Source organism: Cryptomeria japonica, chromosome 2, assembly GCF_030272615.1.
Source record: "Cryptomeria japonica chromosome 2, Sugi_1.0, whole genome shotgun sequence".
Lineage (NCBI taxonomy): Eukaryota > Viridiplantae > Streptophyta > Pinopsida > Cupressales > Cupressaceae > Cryptomeria > Cryptomeria japonica.
The window spans coordinates 40307627-40325244 of NC_081406.1; the positions used below are offsets into that span (position 1 = coordinate 40307627).

Consider the following 17618-nt stretch of genomic DNA (forward strand, 5'->3'; position numbering starts at 1 on the left):
AATATGTATAAGTTTTTTCACTAGTGGCTTGAGTCTACAAAGGAGATACAAAGACAAATAGTAATATTTGAAGCAAAAAAATTATAGATGACTAAGAATGTGAATCTAAAGGAAGATGGAGATGGAAAAGGGAGTATGGATATAGAGAAGGAATACACAAAATTGAATTGGCTAGTAAACCAAAAAGGAAAAATCAAGAAATAATTTTGTAGACTAAGAGATATAGTAGACATGTACCTCACCAATATGGTAAAAATCTTGAAAGACTCTTATACATTATGCAAGTCAATTTTAGTTTTGGTCAGTTGTGAAGAGGCAGAAAATCTCATTTTGAGAGATGGAAAATCAACTAGACATTTTGATCTCTATGGGACTTGATTGGCATAACACTTGGGCTTAGTTAAAAGCAATTCATAAGGAAACCATATTGCATGGCTAACAGCGTGCCTAGGTGGATTCCAGTAAGGCAATTTTGGTCATGTATATATGTGGTTGAGCTAGTTTTGGTTTCAATTTTGGAGGAGATGTTATAGATAGGGGATCTAAGTAGAATATCTAGTTTGTATTTTCTAGGCATCCTTTGTCCTTGATGTCAAGGGGAGAGAAGTTTTGGATAGATAAGTATTTGAATAAAGACGAGTAGTGAATTGGAACAGGTGTTGTCATCAATGACAAAGGGGGAGATTGTTGTGAATATGAGTTATGATTGTCATTGATGTCAAACTTGTTGGTCTGAAAGAGATACTTAGCAATTCTTTGGGTCAAGAGATGATTCTAAAATGACTAATTAATATAAGTTGGTACAAAAGACATGCGGTTATATGGAGTAAGTGTATGTATGTTTGTGGAAACACATCATGTTGTGTTATGGTATTTTCAGAGCCCTATTAGTGTTTTGTGTATATCGATATGATGTTTCAGTCATATCTTACTGTTCTGGTGAACAATTCGTCATACAAATTGGTTTGGCATGTGGCAAATACGCATCAGATAGTTATCTGATTTAATAACATTGTTTGTGGATGTACATTCTCATTATATATCAATTTTGATAAGGATAGATGATCTACAATTTTAGAGTTAATTATGTTTGAGTTCTACTTGATACAGTTGCAATGTAGTGGTGTGCAAAAATGTGTTGCATTCCTCGATTTACAATTGGTGAAGTGGTGTGGATGGTTTATTAAGGTTCCCTAATGTATTATGTTGCCTTTTTGGTCGTCTACAAGTTTTGTTGGTGGTCTGGATTGAATTCTGAGTTTCTTGCATTGGCATGAGTTAATTGTTCCATCTTTTGAGGCTAAATTATGTGGTTTCGGTCTATGCAATAGTGTGTGGGTGCATGAGAGATATATTGGGAGTATCTAGAAGGTGTGTTGACATGGTGTGACCCTTCACACATTTAATTTGCCTTTTGCATTTGCATTGAAGAGTTTTTTGGGATTGATGGTTATGTATTAACACATTACATCTTATTAGCCGGCCTAATGGATGTTATTGAGGTTGCAGATAGTATATAAAGGTCAAATTCATTGTGTGGATGAATGAATTAGTTTAGAAAACGTTGTGCGAAGTCATTATAGAGTGGTGAAAAGGTTTGGATGTACAACAGAATAGTGATGAAGACGGTTTTTGATGTGTATTGAATTGTGAACTATTATAAGCATTCTGGAAGATGCTTTTTCTATAGTTCAATATTGTTGATATCTTTGTATTAAAAGAATTGTATCTTGCCCTTAAAAAGTGATCTATAATCACTTCTTTGACCTAAACTCTAATATATATATATATAATTGATTACAGAGTTTAGGCCAAAGATACAATTCTTTTAATACAAAGATATCAACAAGGTTGTGCGCCTTAGCCTGCATGTCATTTTTTAGAGCAATGAGCTCCCTAGCCTTTGGCCTAAAATTTGTAATCAGTTATATATATAATGTGAGTTTGATTCTCATCATGTTTTTTCCTAGTTTGGGTTTTCTTCATAAAAACCTTGGTGTTCATATGTGTAGTGGTTTCGATTATTTTCTTTCATACATATAGTTGATGAAATAAATGATAAAGTAAGAAGTTAAATATAATCAAGGTTTTAGTATATGTTGATCCACCCCCCTCTCAGCAATTCGGTAATGTTCAACAATGGTGATTGTTGGAATTTTTGATGATTATGTTGTGATTGTCATTGATGGACACACACTTGCTATGAGATCACTTTTTGTGTGTATGAGTTATGCTCAACCGGTATTTGTTTCAAACCGGTATTATGTTATAGTCTTTAGACTATCGGTGTTTTGCAGAAAGTGTTTACCGATCTCAAGTGGCATGAAGACCTCAAGCGGTTCGAGGATCTCAAGCGGAACGGAGCAAAGGAACTAAAAGCAGCAGTTATCATTTTCCCAATCTTCATTTTTGTCAACCGGTAATCTGTTTAATAGTTAAACCGGTATTGCTCTGAGTTGCCAACCGGTAATCGATAAAGTTGTATAAACCGGTAATACACTGTGACGAGTTACCAACCGGTATATTTTTGTGATGAGTTACCATCCACCGACACTTTGACGGTGATTTTGTGTCGTGTTACCAAATGTGTCTAGATACAATGAACCTAGGAACTTGCAATGTAATCCTATTGGACCGACATGAAATTAGATTCCTTTTAAGGACATCATGTCTAGGGTTTTAGTATGTGTAGCTATTAGGGTTTTTGGTGGTTGAGGAGTTCTTGTATGTGCGATCTTAAGAGAGAAGAAAAATTCTGTGTGCTGTAACAGAGTGTGGATTTTACTGAAGATTGAAGTAATGCTGAAATGCATTAGCAATGAGCTACCATGGATCTAATCAAGCAGACTGTGCCATTTGCTAGATCATTCACTTGTTGATTACTCACATCTTTGACAAGTCAGAAACCCTTAACCGAGTAGGCCTAGAAAAGCCTTTGTAAATCCTCTTACAAGGTGATTCACATTTGTGGATCTGAAATCCTCTCACAAGGTAGTCTTTAATCAGACTTATCTCCTAATAGAGATTGAGATTCCTAACAGGATCTGTTCTGGTAAAGAACATTGTATGACCTTAGCCGGTTTGACCTTAACCGATTTGGTTACTATTCTGCAGATAGTTACTTGTGAGTTTCATCTCACTGTGGTTATTCCCATTTGGGTTTCCACGTCAAAATCTCTTGTGTTATGGTGATTGTGCTTCTGTGGGTGAATGCCTTACTTGTTATTTGGTTTGCATTTGTGTTAACCGGTTTGTTAGTTAAATTGTTATACCGGTTTATTGCTAGACTGATAAAGTGTTTGAGTTCAATATTTTTTGGTATACTAATTATTTATAGTAATGGCATGTATATGTAACAAAATTATCTATAGTAATGTCAATAGTATATTAGGGATGAAATTTGTTTATTCATCAAATGCTTAAGTGTCTCATAAATCTACCTAATGGTCAATGGGTTATATTGGATGTCATCATGGCTATAATTGCATACCAAAAAGGATTGGACAACAACACTTGAATAGGTAATGAATGAAATTTGTGGATAACTTGATGAGCATTTATAATTTGTGCTTAAAGATCATCCGATCATAATCAAACAAGGAAAACAACCCCAAACTGTGGTTAGTGTAGGTATCTAAAGGCTTGTGTGCGTTGATCAAGAAAATCACTCACATAAGGGCTAGGAATACAATAAAATAGGTAGATGACTTGAAATTCACCCCACCTAAATATAATGATAAAGCGTTGGGAGGTAAGATGGAGGTATTGCTTGCTAATATGGAGAAATGTTATTTAAATGTCAAGGCAATTTAGGGAGCACTTCAATGATAAACTCTACTTTCAATCTTTTGTGTTATCTAATACATTGAACTATATTTGTAGTTGCAAGAGGAAGTATACATGAAGCATTTCATAACTCTCAAAATTTGCTCTCAAATTTTTGTATTCTCTTATATATTGAATTATATGTGTAGTTGTCAGAGGAAGAGTAAATAAAACAATTCATAAGTAGAATTTAAAGAAATACTATCCAAAAATAAACTTATCTTAAAATTTTAAATCCAAAAATTAAATTGTTTTAAGAATTTGAAAACGATTGTAATATTTTCCCTTAAAAATGAAGAGAAATTATTATTTATTAAAACTTATTATAACATGATATCTCAAATTCCATAACTTTGAAGATTATTAACTTCTTCTTTTTTACAGTTAACATTTTGGTGGTTTCCAAACCATTTTAATAAAATGCCACCCCAAAGTAAAGAGAAATAACATATATGTTGAACAAAATTGGATGCTGAGAGGGGAGGAATCAACATTAACTTAAACTTAAACATGCATTTGCAAATTAGGCAATAAAACATATCTACCAAAAGGAAGAACTAAAGACAAAGGATGCATCACACAAGAACACCAAGATAATTACGTGAAAAGCCCAATGAGGGAAAAACCATGGAGAGAGTTATCTTATGATATAAATGAACCAATTTTTACAATATTTGTTTTAAGGCCCATTGACTAAGGAAGATCATTGCTCTCGAAAGGAATTTCTGAGCAAGATACAAAGATAAGTGGACTAGATAAGGAGATACACAATCTACTAGCAGGATACATGAAGATTACAATAGAGAAATTGAACATGAACTGCTATATAGAATGCATATGACTTATGTGGATATGACAGTCCCCTTTTTCACACATTACTCTGTCTTTCACAATTGATTGCACTTCACAAATGATCTATCCTTCTTTATATATTCTCCACAACACCTCAAAATACCAATTAGGTTAACTCCAAAACATATGCAAAAATGAAATAGAATGTTTTGGACCAACTCAAGGCATAACTAAACCCAAACACATCTCAACACATCTTTACGGCAAATAAGATAGGTCAAGATCAACCACAAATGAAGGAAGTCAATATGTCAGCCCAATCAACAACAATACCATCACAACTACCAATTATTCATCTTTGAACCACTGGGGAGAAAACAAAAACAACACACAGATTGAGATAAGAGAAATGTACACAATCTGCAACATCCTTAAAACCATATCTTGAATAAAATGATCATTAAGTGTTGGCACAAAAGAAGAATCCCACTAAATTGATAGAAATAGGGCATTCTGGACAAACTGTGACACTTCAACACATAGGATATTGTACAAGGGTGCACCAAGACAACTAAAACTCACATTGTTGAACCCTTACACCTTACTAATCATATTCCCAAGTCTACACAAGCATACCTATCACTTTCAAGGAATGCAGAGCATTCTAGTGAACATCTCAAATACTTAACCCTGTTATACTACAATCTAGAGAAAAATCACATCTAATTTTTCTTCTAGAAGATCTTATGACCTGAAATATCGGACCAAAATACAGAGTGACAAGCATAGGAAAGTACTCTATTTGGCCCTTAGACAACTTTCCACATATCCAAACTGTTGTTTTGTCATGGATACATATGTTGGTCTTCCGGACTAACTTTCTTAATTTCAATTATGTTGATCCCATGTCACTAACTATATCAAACCCTCTTTCTCAAATATCTCATGTTCATCACACATCATTCTCAACCTATTCAACTATATCAATCAACCTTTATGCAAGTTTAATAGGTCATCAAGTTGACGTCAAAATGACATCAATGACAACAACAAATTGCACATATTGCCAACAATGTAAAAATAAATAAATAAAAATCCTAAGCTTTCTATTATATTAGATTTTGCAAAAGACAAAAAAGTGTATCTAAACATCCACTACATTGTAAAAAAAATCATAACTAGAATTTACTTTTTTCTATATTGTTGACAACACAATCTCACTCTTTTCCTTTTTCTTAACTTTGGGGCTAGTCATCACAATATTTTACGAATTCCCAAAATTAAAATGAATAAATTACTACACAAACATCAAATATGAATTTTATTATTAACAATTATTAAACAAATAATACAACCAAAATTTATACATGCAATAATAAAACTTATATTTTATGAGTTCACCTTGAAGGTTTCTCAATTTTTTTCTTGATGAAAAAATTATGGACCTTTTTATAGTTAAATGCTCAAATGTAAGTAATGACCTTTTATACATACATGCTTACAATAAAAATAAAATTATTTTCTTCATTGGATTTTTTAATTAAAAAACACACCTTGTGAATTTAAATTAAAAAATTCTCAACTAGAGGCCACTCAAATGAACTTGAAATAATGTACAAATCTATCACAATTTTTCTTTTGAATGGAAAAAAATCTAAACATATAAAGTTTCATATAAAAATTGTTTGAGCAACCTTTCCTTTTGTTTCTTTCAAAGCAATTTGGAATGCATGCACCATGTAACACCACTCATACATAAATATCATTGTTGCTACATCAAATTGAATGCCTACCACAAGACATGCATTAGTTGTTGCAACTATCATACAAAATCAACAAGGACTACATATAAATCCTTCTAAAATTATATTACTATTCCAAAAAGTTATGAAAAACTTTTTCAAAAAGACAACAATTGGTTGGATGTTTAGAAAACTTTGGAAGATAATGTCAAAATATTTTATTTACAATAGGATTGATCGTGGTTATAGTCAATTTTTAGATTGTATTCTCTCTCCAGAAGAATTGGAAAATGACCTTTTCTCTATAAAATCCAATAAAGGCCCAAGATTTGATAATCTTCATCTTCTAGTTGAATTTTATCAAATTATGTGGAAACATATTAGAAATGGTTTGTATATGCTTTACTTAGAAACTCTCCAAAGTGGTTCCTTAGGTCCCATTATCAACAAAGGTTTCAAATTTATTCATTAAGGAGAAAAATGAAGATTCTCTTGTCGATTGGCATTCAATTACCTTATTAAATACCTCTTATAAAATTATTGTAAAATCCTTGGCTATTAGAATTAAACATGTTATACAAGGAAATTTTGAAAGTTGAACAAATTGGATTCTTAAAAGATAGATATATTCCTGACAATTTAATGTTGGCTTGGGAAACTATTGAATTGGTTTAGCAATCTAGTATGTCTTATTGATTAGATTAAACTTTGACAAAGCATATGATAGAATCTATTGGATTTTAATTCTTAAAATGCTTCAATGGATGGGTTTTGGGTCTAAAATTCATAATCATGTTCAAATGTTGTTCAAAGATGCTAATGTGCAACTAATTATTAACAAATCTTATCACATTCATTTAATTTACGACAACCCATAGGACAAGGTTGTCCTTTATCTCTTGTTTAATATGTTCTTACTATTGATGCTTTGGAATATCTCCTTCAGAAAGTCAACCAATTGAATCTTATTAGAAAGATTTATATTCCTCAAAATGAGTTGGTTATCAACTCGCACTTTGTTGATGATAGTATATTGTTCTTGCATAATTCAGAAGAGGAATTAAGTAATACCTTTGACATTCTTAATCTATATTGTTCTTTTTCTAGCTCCAAACTTACTCATAACAAGATACGATTTTTTATGTCTGCAGATGGTTCTATCCCTTGGTGGATTCCTAAATAATGTATGCAAATTAAACATGGTGTGATAACTAGATATCTTGGAATTCCTTGTGGCATGTGGTTCTCTCTTAATAAAATATGGGAATGATTCTTAAACCAACAAAAAAAAAAGTTGTTTAACTAGAGTAATAGATTATTATCTCTAGCAGGTAAAAGTCAAGTTGCTAATAGATTTTTTATTGCCACCCATGTGTATAATTCATCGTGTTGGATACCATCCAAGAAAGGTTGTGAAGAATTGAACAAATTAATGAAGAAATTTATTTGGTTGAAGTGGGATGGTAATGTTGGATTTGTTGTTCTCTTGGTCTCATTATATTCAACCAAGACTCAAAAGTGGTTTGGGGCTCATAGACCCCAACACTCAAGGGGTTCAAATTACTATGAAGTGGATTGTTATGGTTGTTAATAGGAATGAACGATGGAAAATCCTTGTTCATCATCTCATCATGAAAGCTTATGTCAAAAAGAAGTGGCAATCACTTAATTGGTTAGATAAAATCCTTGTGTCCCCTTTTTTTTAATATCAAAGCTTCCTTTCTTTTACAATCCGTTTGGAAAGCTTGGCAGAAAGTATCTCACTTTTTGAAGTAGAATGATTCTTGACTTGAACATGGTTTCAATTTTTCTTCAACATCAATTTCGTGGAATAGGCTTATCGATTATCATACTTTCATTGGCCATTACCTTTCCCAAACATGCTTATTATTTGTTCAAGAAAGGGATTCGACAATTTAAAGATATTTCAATTTTGAACAGTTTTGATTGAGCATCATACCAAACTATCAAAGAGAATTATGGACTGAACAATAAGTAAAAACAATTTATCATATTTGTGTGGCATTTGGTACCAATAGATCTCTCGATAAAGTTATGTACTCCAAGGGAAAGAAATTTTTTCAACTATTGGAAATGGTTTGTCTTTTGATCATTTATATTTATCTTCTTTTAAAGGAGGTATATATTCAACAACTTGGAATGAAAAAATTTAGATTGCAAGCTACTCATTGAGGATAGATCAAAATGTATCATGGTTCAATTAATGAGATGTTTTTGCCCATGTGTGGAAAACATAAAGCATGTATTTTGGGATTGCCTATTGCCAAGAAACAATGGATTGTCGTCTTTACAAACTTTCTTCTTATATTTTGCCATGAGTTGAATTATAAACAAGCTATTTTGGGTCTTAATTTGCATAATAATGTGATTGTTGATTCAGTTAGACAAGTCATTTTAAATCATATTTGGATAACTAGATGTACCATTGTATTCTGTAGCAATTGAATTGGATAACTATAATTCTCAAGCTTTCCTCTTAACATGTTTCTTTAGATTACTTTTATTTTCTCGCAACTACAAGTCTTATCAAAGAAGAATGTCAAAGCCATAGACCAACTCCAACATATCATAAACAAGTTATGCAATTTCAAAGTACAAAATCAAAGAGTGTTCCAGTGAATGAAATGACTATTTCTTACAGCCTTTTCAACTACCTATTGGTAGCATCTATTCATTGTAAACTATTTTGTTCAATATAAAAATTAAAATTTTGAAAAAAAAAGTTTTAAAAACTTCATATGAAAATGTTATTTCCATATATGAAAAAGTTATTTCCATATATAACGTATTCAAATATTACTATTACTAATTGAAACAAATCCAGAAATGGCTCTCTATCATCCTAATGATGAATCACAAATTGTGATTTGAAACATTGATGTAAAAAATACTAACACAATCTAATCCAGAAACAGTAGCAAGTAGCATAATAGATTGTTATTATCATTAAAAAAATGACATGTTTAAGAAATAAAATGTTAAGACATGTCCTAAATTATACAAAGATAACTCAAGACCATCTCAATGGAAAGGTTCATCAAAGTAACAAAATATTTGTACAATTTTTTTTCATATATACGACTCCCCCTATTTCAACAAGATAGGGAGTAGTGTCCAAATCAATAAATAATTAATAAAACATAATAAATGTTAATTAAATAAATTAACATTACAAATATTAACAAATAAATAATAAAGATTTTTAGATTGGTTAGCATGGGAGTCGATTACTTTACAGGCCCATTCATGTAATCATCTCAAATATGTATTTCAGAATGATTATATATTTGAGTAACATCAGACCATTTTATTAATGTCATGGATGTTTGATATCCATCGTACAACTAACACTATTGCTATTGCTCCTTGTATATCTTGTTTTTTAAAGACTACTCTTACTAGAGGAGAAGACTTTGTGGTTGAGTGCATTTGTGAAGTGCCAAAATACAAAATTTTGTTTTCTAAGGACAACTATTATTAGAGTGGGTAAGTGCATTTTAATAGTTGTAATAGCATTTTGATATTTTTTAGTATTGATGATTACTCATAATTGAATGAAATGTATTCTTTAGATGACTCTTCATAATTGAATGAAATGTATTTTGTTAGATCTAGAGAGCAACAAATTATTGGATGCCACATTAGGACACCAATATATCATGATTTTAGATCTAAAGAACAAAAAACTATGTGATGGCACATTAGGACATCAATATATCACCAATATATCATGATTTTAGATCTAAAGAACAACAAATTATGTGTTGCCACATTAGGACATCAATATATCACGACTTGGTACACAAGTATCAATCTCACTTGCACAACTGTCAATCTCACTTGTTTTTAGGTCTTTTTAACACCTTGACAAAAAGCATGCTAATGTGTCATTTGATGACGTTACCCTAAAAATCTTAATTACAAGCAGGGGACTTGTCAAGTAAGCTGCTGTAAAAATGATTTGAAATTTTCATGTAGAATTTTGAGAAACACAAAATTAAGGTCGCTCAATTACTGAAGTTTTAGAGAAATTAAAATGTACCTTCTTTTACCATTTTATTGTTTTCAGACCAAAAAAATTGAGTTTTCGGAACTGAAAAAGCATATAAGCACTCTGCCTGATTTCCTGCATGGAGTTAAAATTCAATTTAGTCTTTTCTATGTTGGGTATATTATGACGACTAAGGAATTGCGAACGGGAAAGAATCAGAACTGCGAGAGGGGCAACTTTCTTGGCCTTCAACCTCTGTACCTTGTGGGAACACGCTTTAGGCCAGTTTGAGCCTCTCAAAGATCTTCTGAAGACCGGTGTTCTAACGATTCTGTGCTGTTAAAGACTGTTAAAGACACTGCTACTGCTTCGTTTCAGTTTTATCAAAAGAAACTAGAAAAGAAACTAGAAAATTTGTGCACATGGACGAAATCCTATCTTAGATTTCATCATCTCATTTACTTTGAAGAGAAAAATCCTTAAAATTCCAGCTTTTCCCATTTCAATTTCTAGCTTTTGTAAGATTCATTTTCTTGACACGTTATTTTGAGTAATTAAGAGAAACCTTCTGAACTGTTCTCAAAAAAATTTGCTACTAAAAAATACTTTTTGCTTCGGTTTATCAGAAGAAAATTGTGCAGATGGGGAAAATCCCATACTTTGATCCACCGTCTTGTTTGAATAGAAAATAACCCCTCAAAAACATTTGGAAATTCCAGTTTTTCTCATTCATTTCTAGCTTTGAACTCGTTTTCTGGCCTTGCACTTTAGTAATTGAGGGAATCCTTCACGGTAACCCTTATCAGCGCTTTCATTTTACTGTCAGGAATCAAGTTCCTTAAAACCACGAATAACTAAACATAATATTTGATCCTTGTTTTCATTTTGACCTGGTTGGAAGTCAAAGCTCAAACACTGTTCCCCTCTTACTAGACCGGTCTAGATTCATTGGTTACCCACTAAAAAAACGAAAACGCGCATACTTCGCAAGTTCACGATGCAAACCAGACTCAACAAGAACCTAGAAGTTCAGCTCCTACCTTTAAACACGGTATGGATCTTAAATTAAACTTACTAGATTTCCAGTGTCCATGAATATAATTGTGTGAAAACCTTCTTAAATTAAACTTGCTAGATTTCCAGTGTCCATGAATAATTGTGTGAAAACCTTCTAAATTCAACTGTGTAAAAGATTACATCAACATTTCGGATCACAATCCATGAGCCATCATCAGGATGAGAGAACAGCATGCATCTGTTCCAGATATCCCCCAATTCAGCCAAATGGTGCTTTGCCCCTTTCAACCAGAGCCCAGGATTGGCACAGCCATCCAAGTAGTGTACAATATTGCTTCCACCATTCTTCGGCAGCAGGGTGGAAATCAACAACTGATGCACAACGGGTCAAGACCATTTTGACTAATAATATACCCAATGAAGCAGAAATTTATTTTACTGCACCTCAGGCAGATCAGCAGACCATTCAAGATAGCAACTCAGACTGGGTGCAAACAAGAGCTCAAATTATCTTAAAATACGCATGCCCTTACTGCAAGGTGAAAGTTCTTTTCTCTATTTATCGCACTGTAATGGGTTGAGTTGAGTATTTACTCGTTAAGGTTGATGTTTAAAGTCAACGTCAGAGAAATTTGCTATGCCGCTCATAACATCTATATAAGCCGTTTGATCTACAATGTCTTCAGATAAATTGGAATACCATTTAAGTTTTAAATGACAAGCTAGTCTGCACATTTTATAAGCAGGTAGTTCAGGTAAATAAAATTTCCTTTTATAGGCAAATGTCAATTTAACATGACCATTGCTATGATATGTATTTATAAGGAGATATATACAAGTCTTTAGCTGAAGATTTTACTGCTAAGACTTCTCTCACAATCCGATTTGCCGTGCAAGTAACAATAACAGCATCTGGACACCATGGTGACAAAATCTAAACCTAGTGAAGAAAAACGAAAAGAAGACTGGCTTCAGACACTATAGCCTTATACAATAGGATGAGGCTCGAAGTGGACAACATACCCACTTCGCAAACCACAACATCAAAAGCTTCACTACACAAGCTTTTGAATCAGTCTTTTCATCCCCCAAACAACCCTAACGCATTAAAAGAGGCCCTCATATGAATACAGTCATGTACAAAGATTGTTAAGAACTCAAATCATTCTTAAGCTGTTGCCGGATTTGCCCCATAGATTAGTCAGCAGTCAGTGTAAAGATCAGCATGTTGAAGCAATTTATATTTAAGCCATTGCAGGAATCCTGCATCTTGTATCTCTATCCAAACAATCAAAGCCCTCAACCCGCACAGCAGGAATAGACCCATATGATGCCCTGACACAGGACTTGGGCTTTGAAAGAGGCGAGGGTGAGCTTGGCCCTCTCTGATGAATGAACTGCACATCATGTACAAGTGGATTCTCTACACGACTTGGAGGAGAACCACAGAAATATGGTGGTGAGCATCCTAGGTTTAACGGATCCCCACATCCACTCTGCAGACAAAAGCAAATGTCAACTTCTTTTACAAATAGCTTGGAAGTGAAAAACTCAGAGAGCCTTGATTATGCTCTTGTTAGAATAATATGAATGCGCCCTATTTAATACCTTGCTAAGAACTATGTCCAAAATCTCTACTCCAGCATTTGTTTCACTGTACTCCTGGTTATGGCTGTAACACATAATGAATACAGATCATCAGTAAATGCACTCCTGGTGTAGCATGATTTAAAAAACATTTGTAAACATTGAGCGACAGTTTATGCAAAATCAACCATGAATCTTGTATCATTCCAGGCAGTTCAGATAAAACAAATTCCATTGACTGTCTACAAGAACAGTATCAACAGTTATTTAGAGATAAGTGAGACAACTTCCCGAATGAAAAGTCGAGGAAAATCCTACCAGATGCAAATATCAAAATGACAACGTGTTCCTAAAGAAACTCATCGGCAGAGATTAAACAAAAAGAAAAGGAACAATGAAACACACAAATGACAGGAGAACCATACAGCTAAGAACCACTTTTTCAAAAACTCCGATTTGCTGACCCTCCTAAAGTTTCAATACATATAAAGAAAAAATTTTACACAAGATTCAAAACTTATAAACATATCCTCCTCCTGTATCTGAATGTAAACTCACCTGCGATGCCATCTCAAGGGTTTCGGAAACTCCGGAGTTGGATGGTTTGCCAATCCAAGTCTTCGTGGTTTCGGGCATATGACTGCTCCATCAGATTTTTCCCTCATTAATGCAGCTCTTAGCCTGCCCATTTCCTTCATTTCTGCTGAGCTTGTAAAGTTATTTTGAGCAGCACACTGCAACATGGTTCCTCAGTTCTTTGAAAAGAACTGCAAATCTGGAGGCCAATATCACAATATTTAGTTATTTCGAAAATATTTTGACGGATTGATTTCTTACAACTAGAATTGATTATACCTGTACCTTAAAACCAACTGATCAACCAGTCATGACACATACAGTTAAACAAATCAATCAAAGATAACTAGGAAATTGGATAAAAATGAAAAAAAATTATGCCGAGTCTAGGCAGACCACAAATACTAATAAATCTTATCATAAGTCTAGCTTAACCCATCGACTTCTAAGAAATAATTGAAAATGTGTAATTTACTTGAATATGAATTACAAATCATGTAATGATACACTGGTGACGTTTGTAGACTTTCATACTAACCCCTAGGGTTTCATTATGGCTACGGCCTGCACTGGCCAAATGAAGTGTTTAAAAAAAGAGATTAGTAGTAAACCCCAGATAACTTTGGCACAATACACATCTATCCAGCATGACCTTACCCAAGACAACGAGGAATAACCCGTTTAAATCTCAAAACAAAGAAGCAAACACACCTTATAATGATTCAGTTCAGATCTAAAAATGTCAACTAATTGAATTTTACTTCAAAATTACTGTGGTTGATTCCCTGGAAAGGTCAATGGATTTGCAGATCAACCACCAGAATTTATGTTCCAGATAGCGCGAGCCAAACGGCGAATAGCGCCAAACCTTTAGGTCTAGACAGAGAAGAGCTTTATGCCAGGAGATCAGAAAACCAAGGAAAACATGTGTCTGCTGCTAAAGATATCTACAAAAACTCTAACAAAAAAAAGCCTTGGTGAAGGCAAGGCCACGAAAACCGCTTTTAACGTAGAGCCCCTACCCCTGCCAGAGTGAAGCAAAACCAGATTCTCAGTTAAACTTCCTTGTAAAAATTGCAATTGCAACCAAGAGGTCCGATTGGCGTTGGGTTGCCATCGCCTTCTAGCCCAAACCCATTTCAAACAAAATGGGTAAACGAAGTAATACAAAACACAGCTGGGTTAAAGATTACACGACCTCCTCACAGACTCTGTTAAAGAAAACCGAGATCTCTGAGCAGAAAATCCAATCTACTATTGTGGAAATCCAGAAAGGGTATTTCCTTAATTTCTAAGGAGGAATGTTTACCAGTGGCCAGAAATGTTTGCAACGACAAGGGATATTCTAAATAACCTCCTTTGACTAGAAGATTTCCAAAATTAAAATTACAAGACTTCCAAAACTAAAATTACAAGACGTCGAAAGAGAAAATAGAAACAGACTGAAAATCCAGAGGGGTTAAGAGGATTTCAGAACAAAAAGGACACCAGTTTAAGGGCATGCAATGAGGAAAAACTCATTTTTTTTTTTCTGAAAAGACACACATCAGAGAATTCAAAAACCCTTGTCCTTCAAAAGCCACCCATAAAGTCATAGAATGTAACGTTACCTTCCCAAACTCTGTACTTTCTGCAACTGATAATCTTGAGATTTGGTACCTGGGTGACCAAAGCCTTCGAAGATCTGTTTGAAATACCGGTAGCCTCCTTCTTAACAGACCTCACATGCCCAAATAATAATTTTCTGTGTAGATCTGGAAAACCCCAATCACCTAGAAAATCAGAAATGCCTTGAACCAAAAAACCCCCGTTCAAAGCACTGGCATAAATTAGGTATGTTATCAGAGCCCCACTGAATTCCCCACTTCCTCCTCCTGCTACTTATGGATGATATGAAATAGGGTGGCCGGTAACACAGGAGGAGGGAGGAGGAGGAGGGAGGAGGAGGAGGAGAGTTTAGGGCCTTTAATCAATCTAAATATAAGGCGACGAGCTAGGAAGAGGAATACCCACCCGCGGTTTGACTCAATATATCGACAAACAATTCCACATTACGATAATGATGACAAGCGTGGATGATGCTGGATCCCATCAAAATTTAATACGGACAAAGGGAAGCGGTATACACAATTAATATATGTCCCATAGAGGCGGTATACACAATTAATATATGTTACATGCACAAGATGCCTCACCCGTCTCTTTTCATGTTGGCTCTTTGGCATTGATGATGACGACATAAGGAAAACAACAACGAGGCAGTGGAAGCATCCTTGAACCTGCGGATCAGATGCTCTTTGCTTTTTTTATGCAATCAGTATATCAATTGTTTCCAACTTGCACTTCTAAATTAGTATTATGTAGATATGTAGGAGGATGTGTTTGGTTGTGAACCAAGCAAAGGGAATCAACCGGCTCTTCCCTTCTAAGTAAGATATCTATTCAACAAATTGCATTTGATCTCTTGCCTGGATTGGCCGCATATTTTTACTTATCAATTTGGGCCTTCCTCCCTCCTTCGCTTAAATACACATTTTCTATGGCATATTTGCTGGCCTCGAGGCTTAAATTTGATGGCCTTTTTTTTGTTATTTTGATATCATAAGATAATTCGGTAATTTAGTTTGACAACTCAATCACATCTTGTTTCGATCTTACTTTTTTTTACCGTGTTTTGGGGTATGGAGGGAGCAAGCTAAAGCAAGAATACCTCAATAGATGACTGAGCAAGCTCAAATAACCTAGCCGCTAGGTAAACTCAGTTGACGAGAGTTGAACTTTGGACCTACATGGAGAAAACCCAAAGCCTTGGTACAACCTTACCAATCATTTGATCGATGGTCTAAAGCCCAAATTTGATGGTCTTAGATGTAAATTTGAATTTTTTTAATTATGTTAAATGAATAATGAAATTATTTTTTTATTTTTTATTTTTTATTCTATTATCGAATGTATATTTTTATATCCTATTTGAAATGTGTTGATGTTATTTCACCTCCTTTATTTTACTCATACACAATTTTTACGAACATTAGGATTTTTATCCCTATAAACTAGTGATAAAAATATATATTTTATATTCAAGTATTGCCCTATCAATTCCTAGACATGATTAGGATAGGAGCATATTATTTTTATTTGATACTAAATTATTGGCTACCCATGGAGGTCAAAAGACCAAAACAAGGACTTGAACACATTTGGCAAGGTCTTATGTAGGCCAAACAATTATCCTCTTTGTCTAGCTAACATGTTTTGGGAATAGATCAATTGCATAGAGGCTTTGTATCACTTTTATCTCCTTTATCATTTTAATTTTTATCATTAAAAATAAATATTTTTATATTATATATTTTAAATTATGTGGATATCTCTTGTTGTGTCCATATTTCTTATTGTATAGTTGTACATCAGTAAACTAGACATTTTATGAGTTACCAAACCTTTGGACCATTGCATTGGGTACAAACAACAGTGCATTCTATAGGCATCCTAGCCAATGAGCTTTAGATTCTAGATCTGGATTCCATTTTCCATTATATTGACTGTTGTAGACACCTAAAATTGTCATGTCTAATTAATTATCTAAGCTTAATTCTTCTATTAATTAAATAAATCTTTATTTATTTAATTCATTCATTTATCCTCTTCTAGCCTTATTTTTCATTTAAATAAATACATTTATTTATTTAAATTATCCTTTTCCTAAATTAAATAAATATTTTATTTATTTAATTGATCCCACTTCTTCTATTAATTAAATAAATCTTTATTTATTTAATTAATTCATTATTCTTTTCTACACATGACACATGTCACTCATCTCTTAATTCATACACTACCTACCCCTTTCATTATTTTATTATTTCTTCTACCTACCCTCTAATCTTAGCCGACCTCCTTTTACACCTCTCAATCTTAACCCTCCATTTCATATAATGTCTTCTATATAAGGAGATGCTTCCCTCATTATCAAACCCCAATGAATCATCTTAAAGACTTGACTACACTACGATTCTACTTGCAACCACATTCTGTTCTTTGTTGAGCTCTTGTGCATATAAAAT

At 33.5% G+C, this 17618-nt stretch overlaps 1 protein-coding gene across 1 annotated transcript; it reads right to left on the reverse strand.

Moving 5' to 3' along the window:
• Positions 1 to 12173: 12173 nt before the first annotated feature.
• Positions 12174 to 15588, reverse strand: LOC131075016 (uncharacterized). Its single transcript, XM_058011783.2, has 4 exons — positions 15162 to 15588; positions 13534 to 13750; positions 12997 to 13060; positions 12174 to 12884 (listed from the first exon to the last, which is right to left on the reverse strand). The coding sequence occupies exons 2-4, from the start codon at positions 13716 to 13718 to the stop codon at positions 12633 to 12635; spliced, it is 501 nt and encodes a 166-aa protein (XP_057867766.1). The 5' UTR covers positions 13719 to 13750; positions 15162 to 15588; the 3' UTR covers positions 12174 to 12632.
• Between the last annotated feature and the right edge of the window lie 2030 nt (positions 15589 to 17618).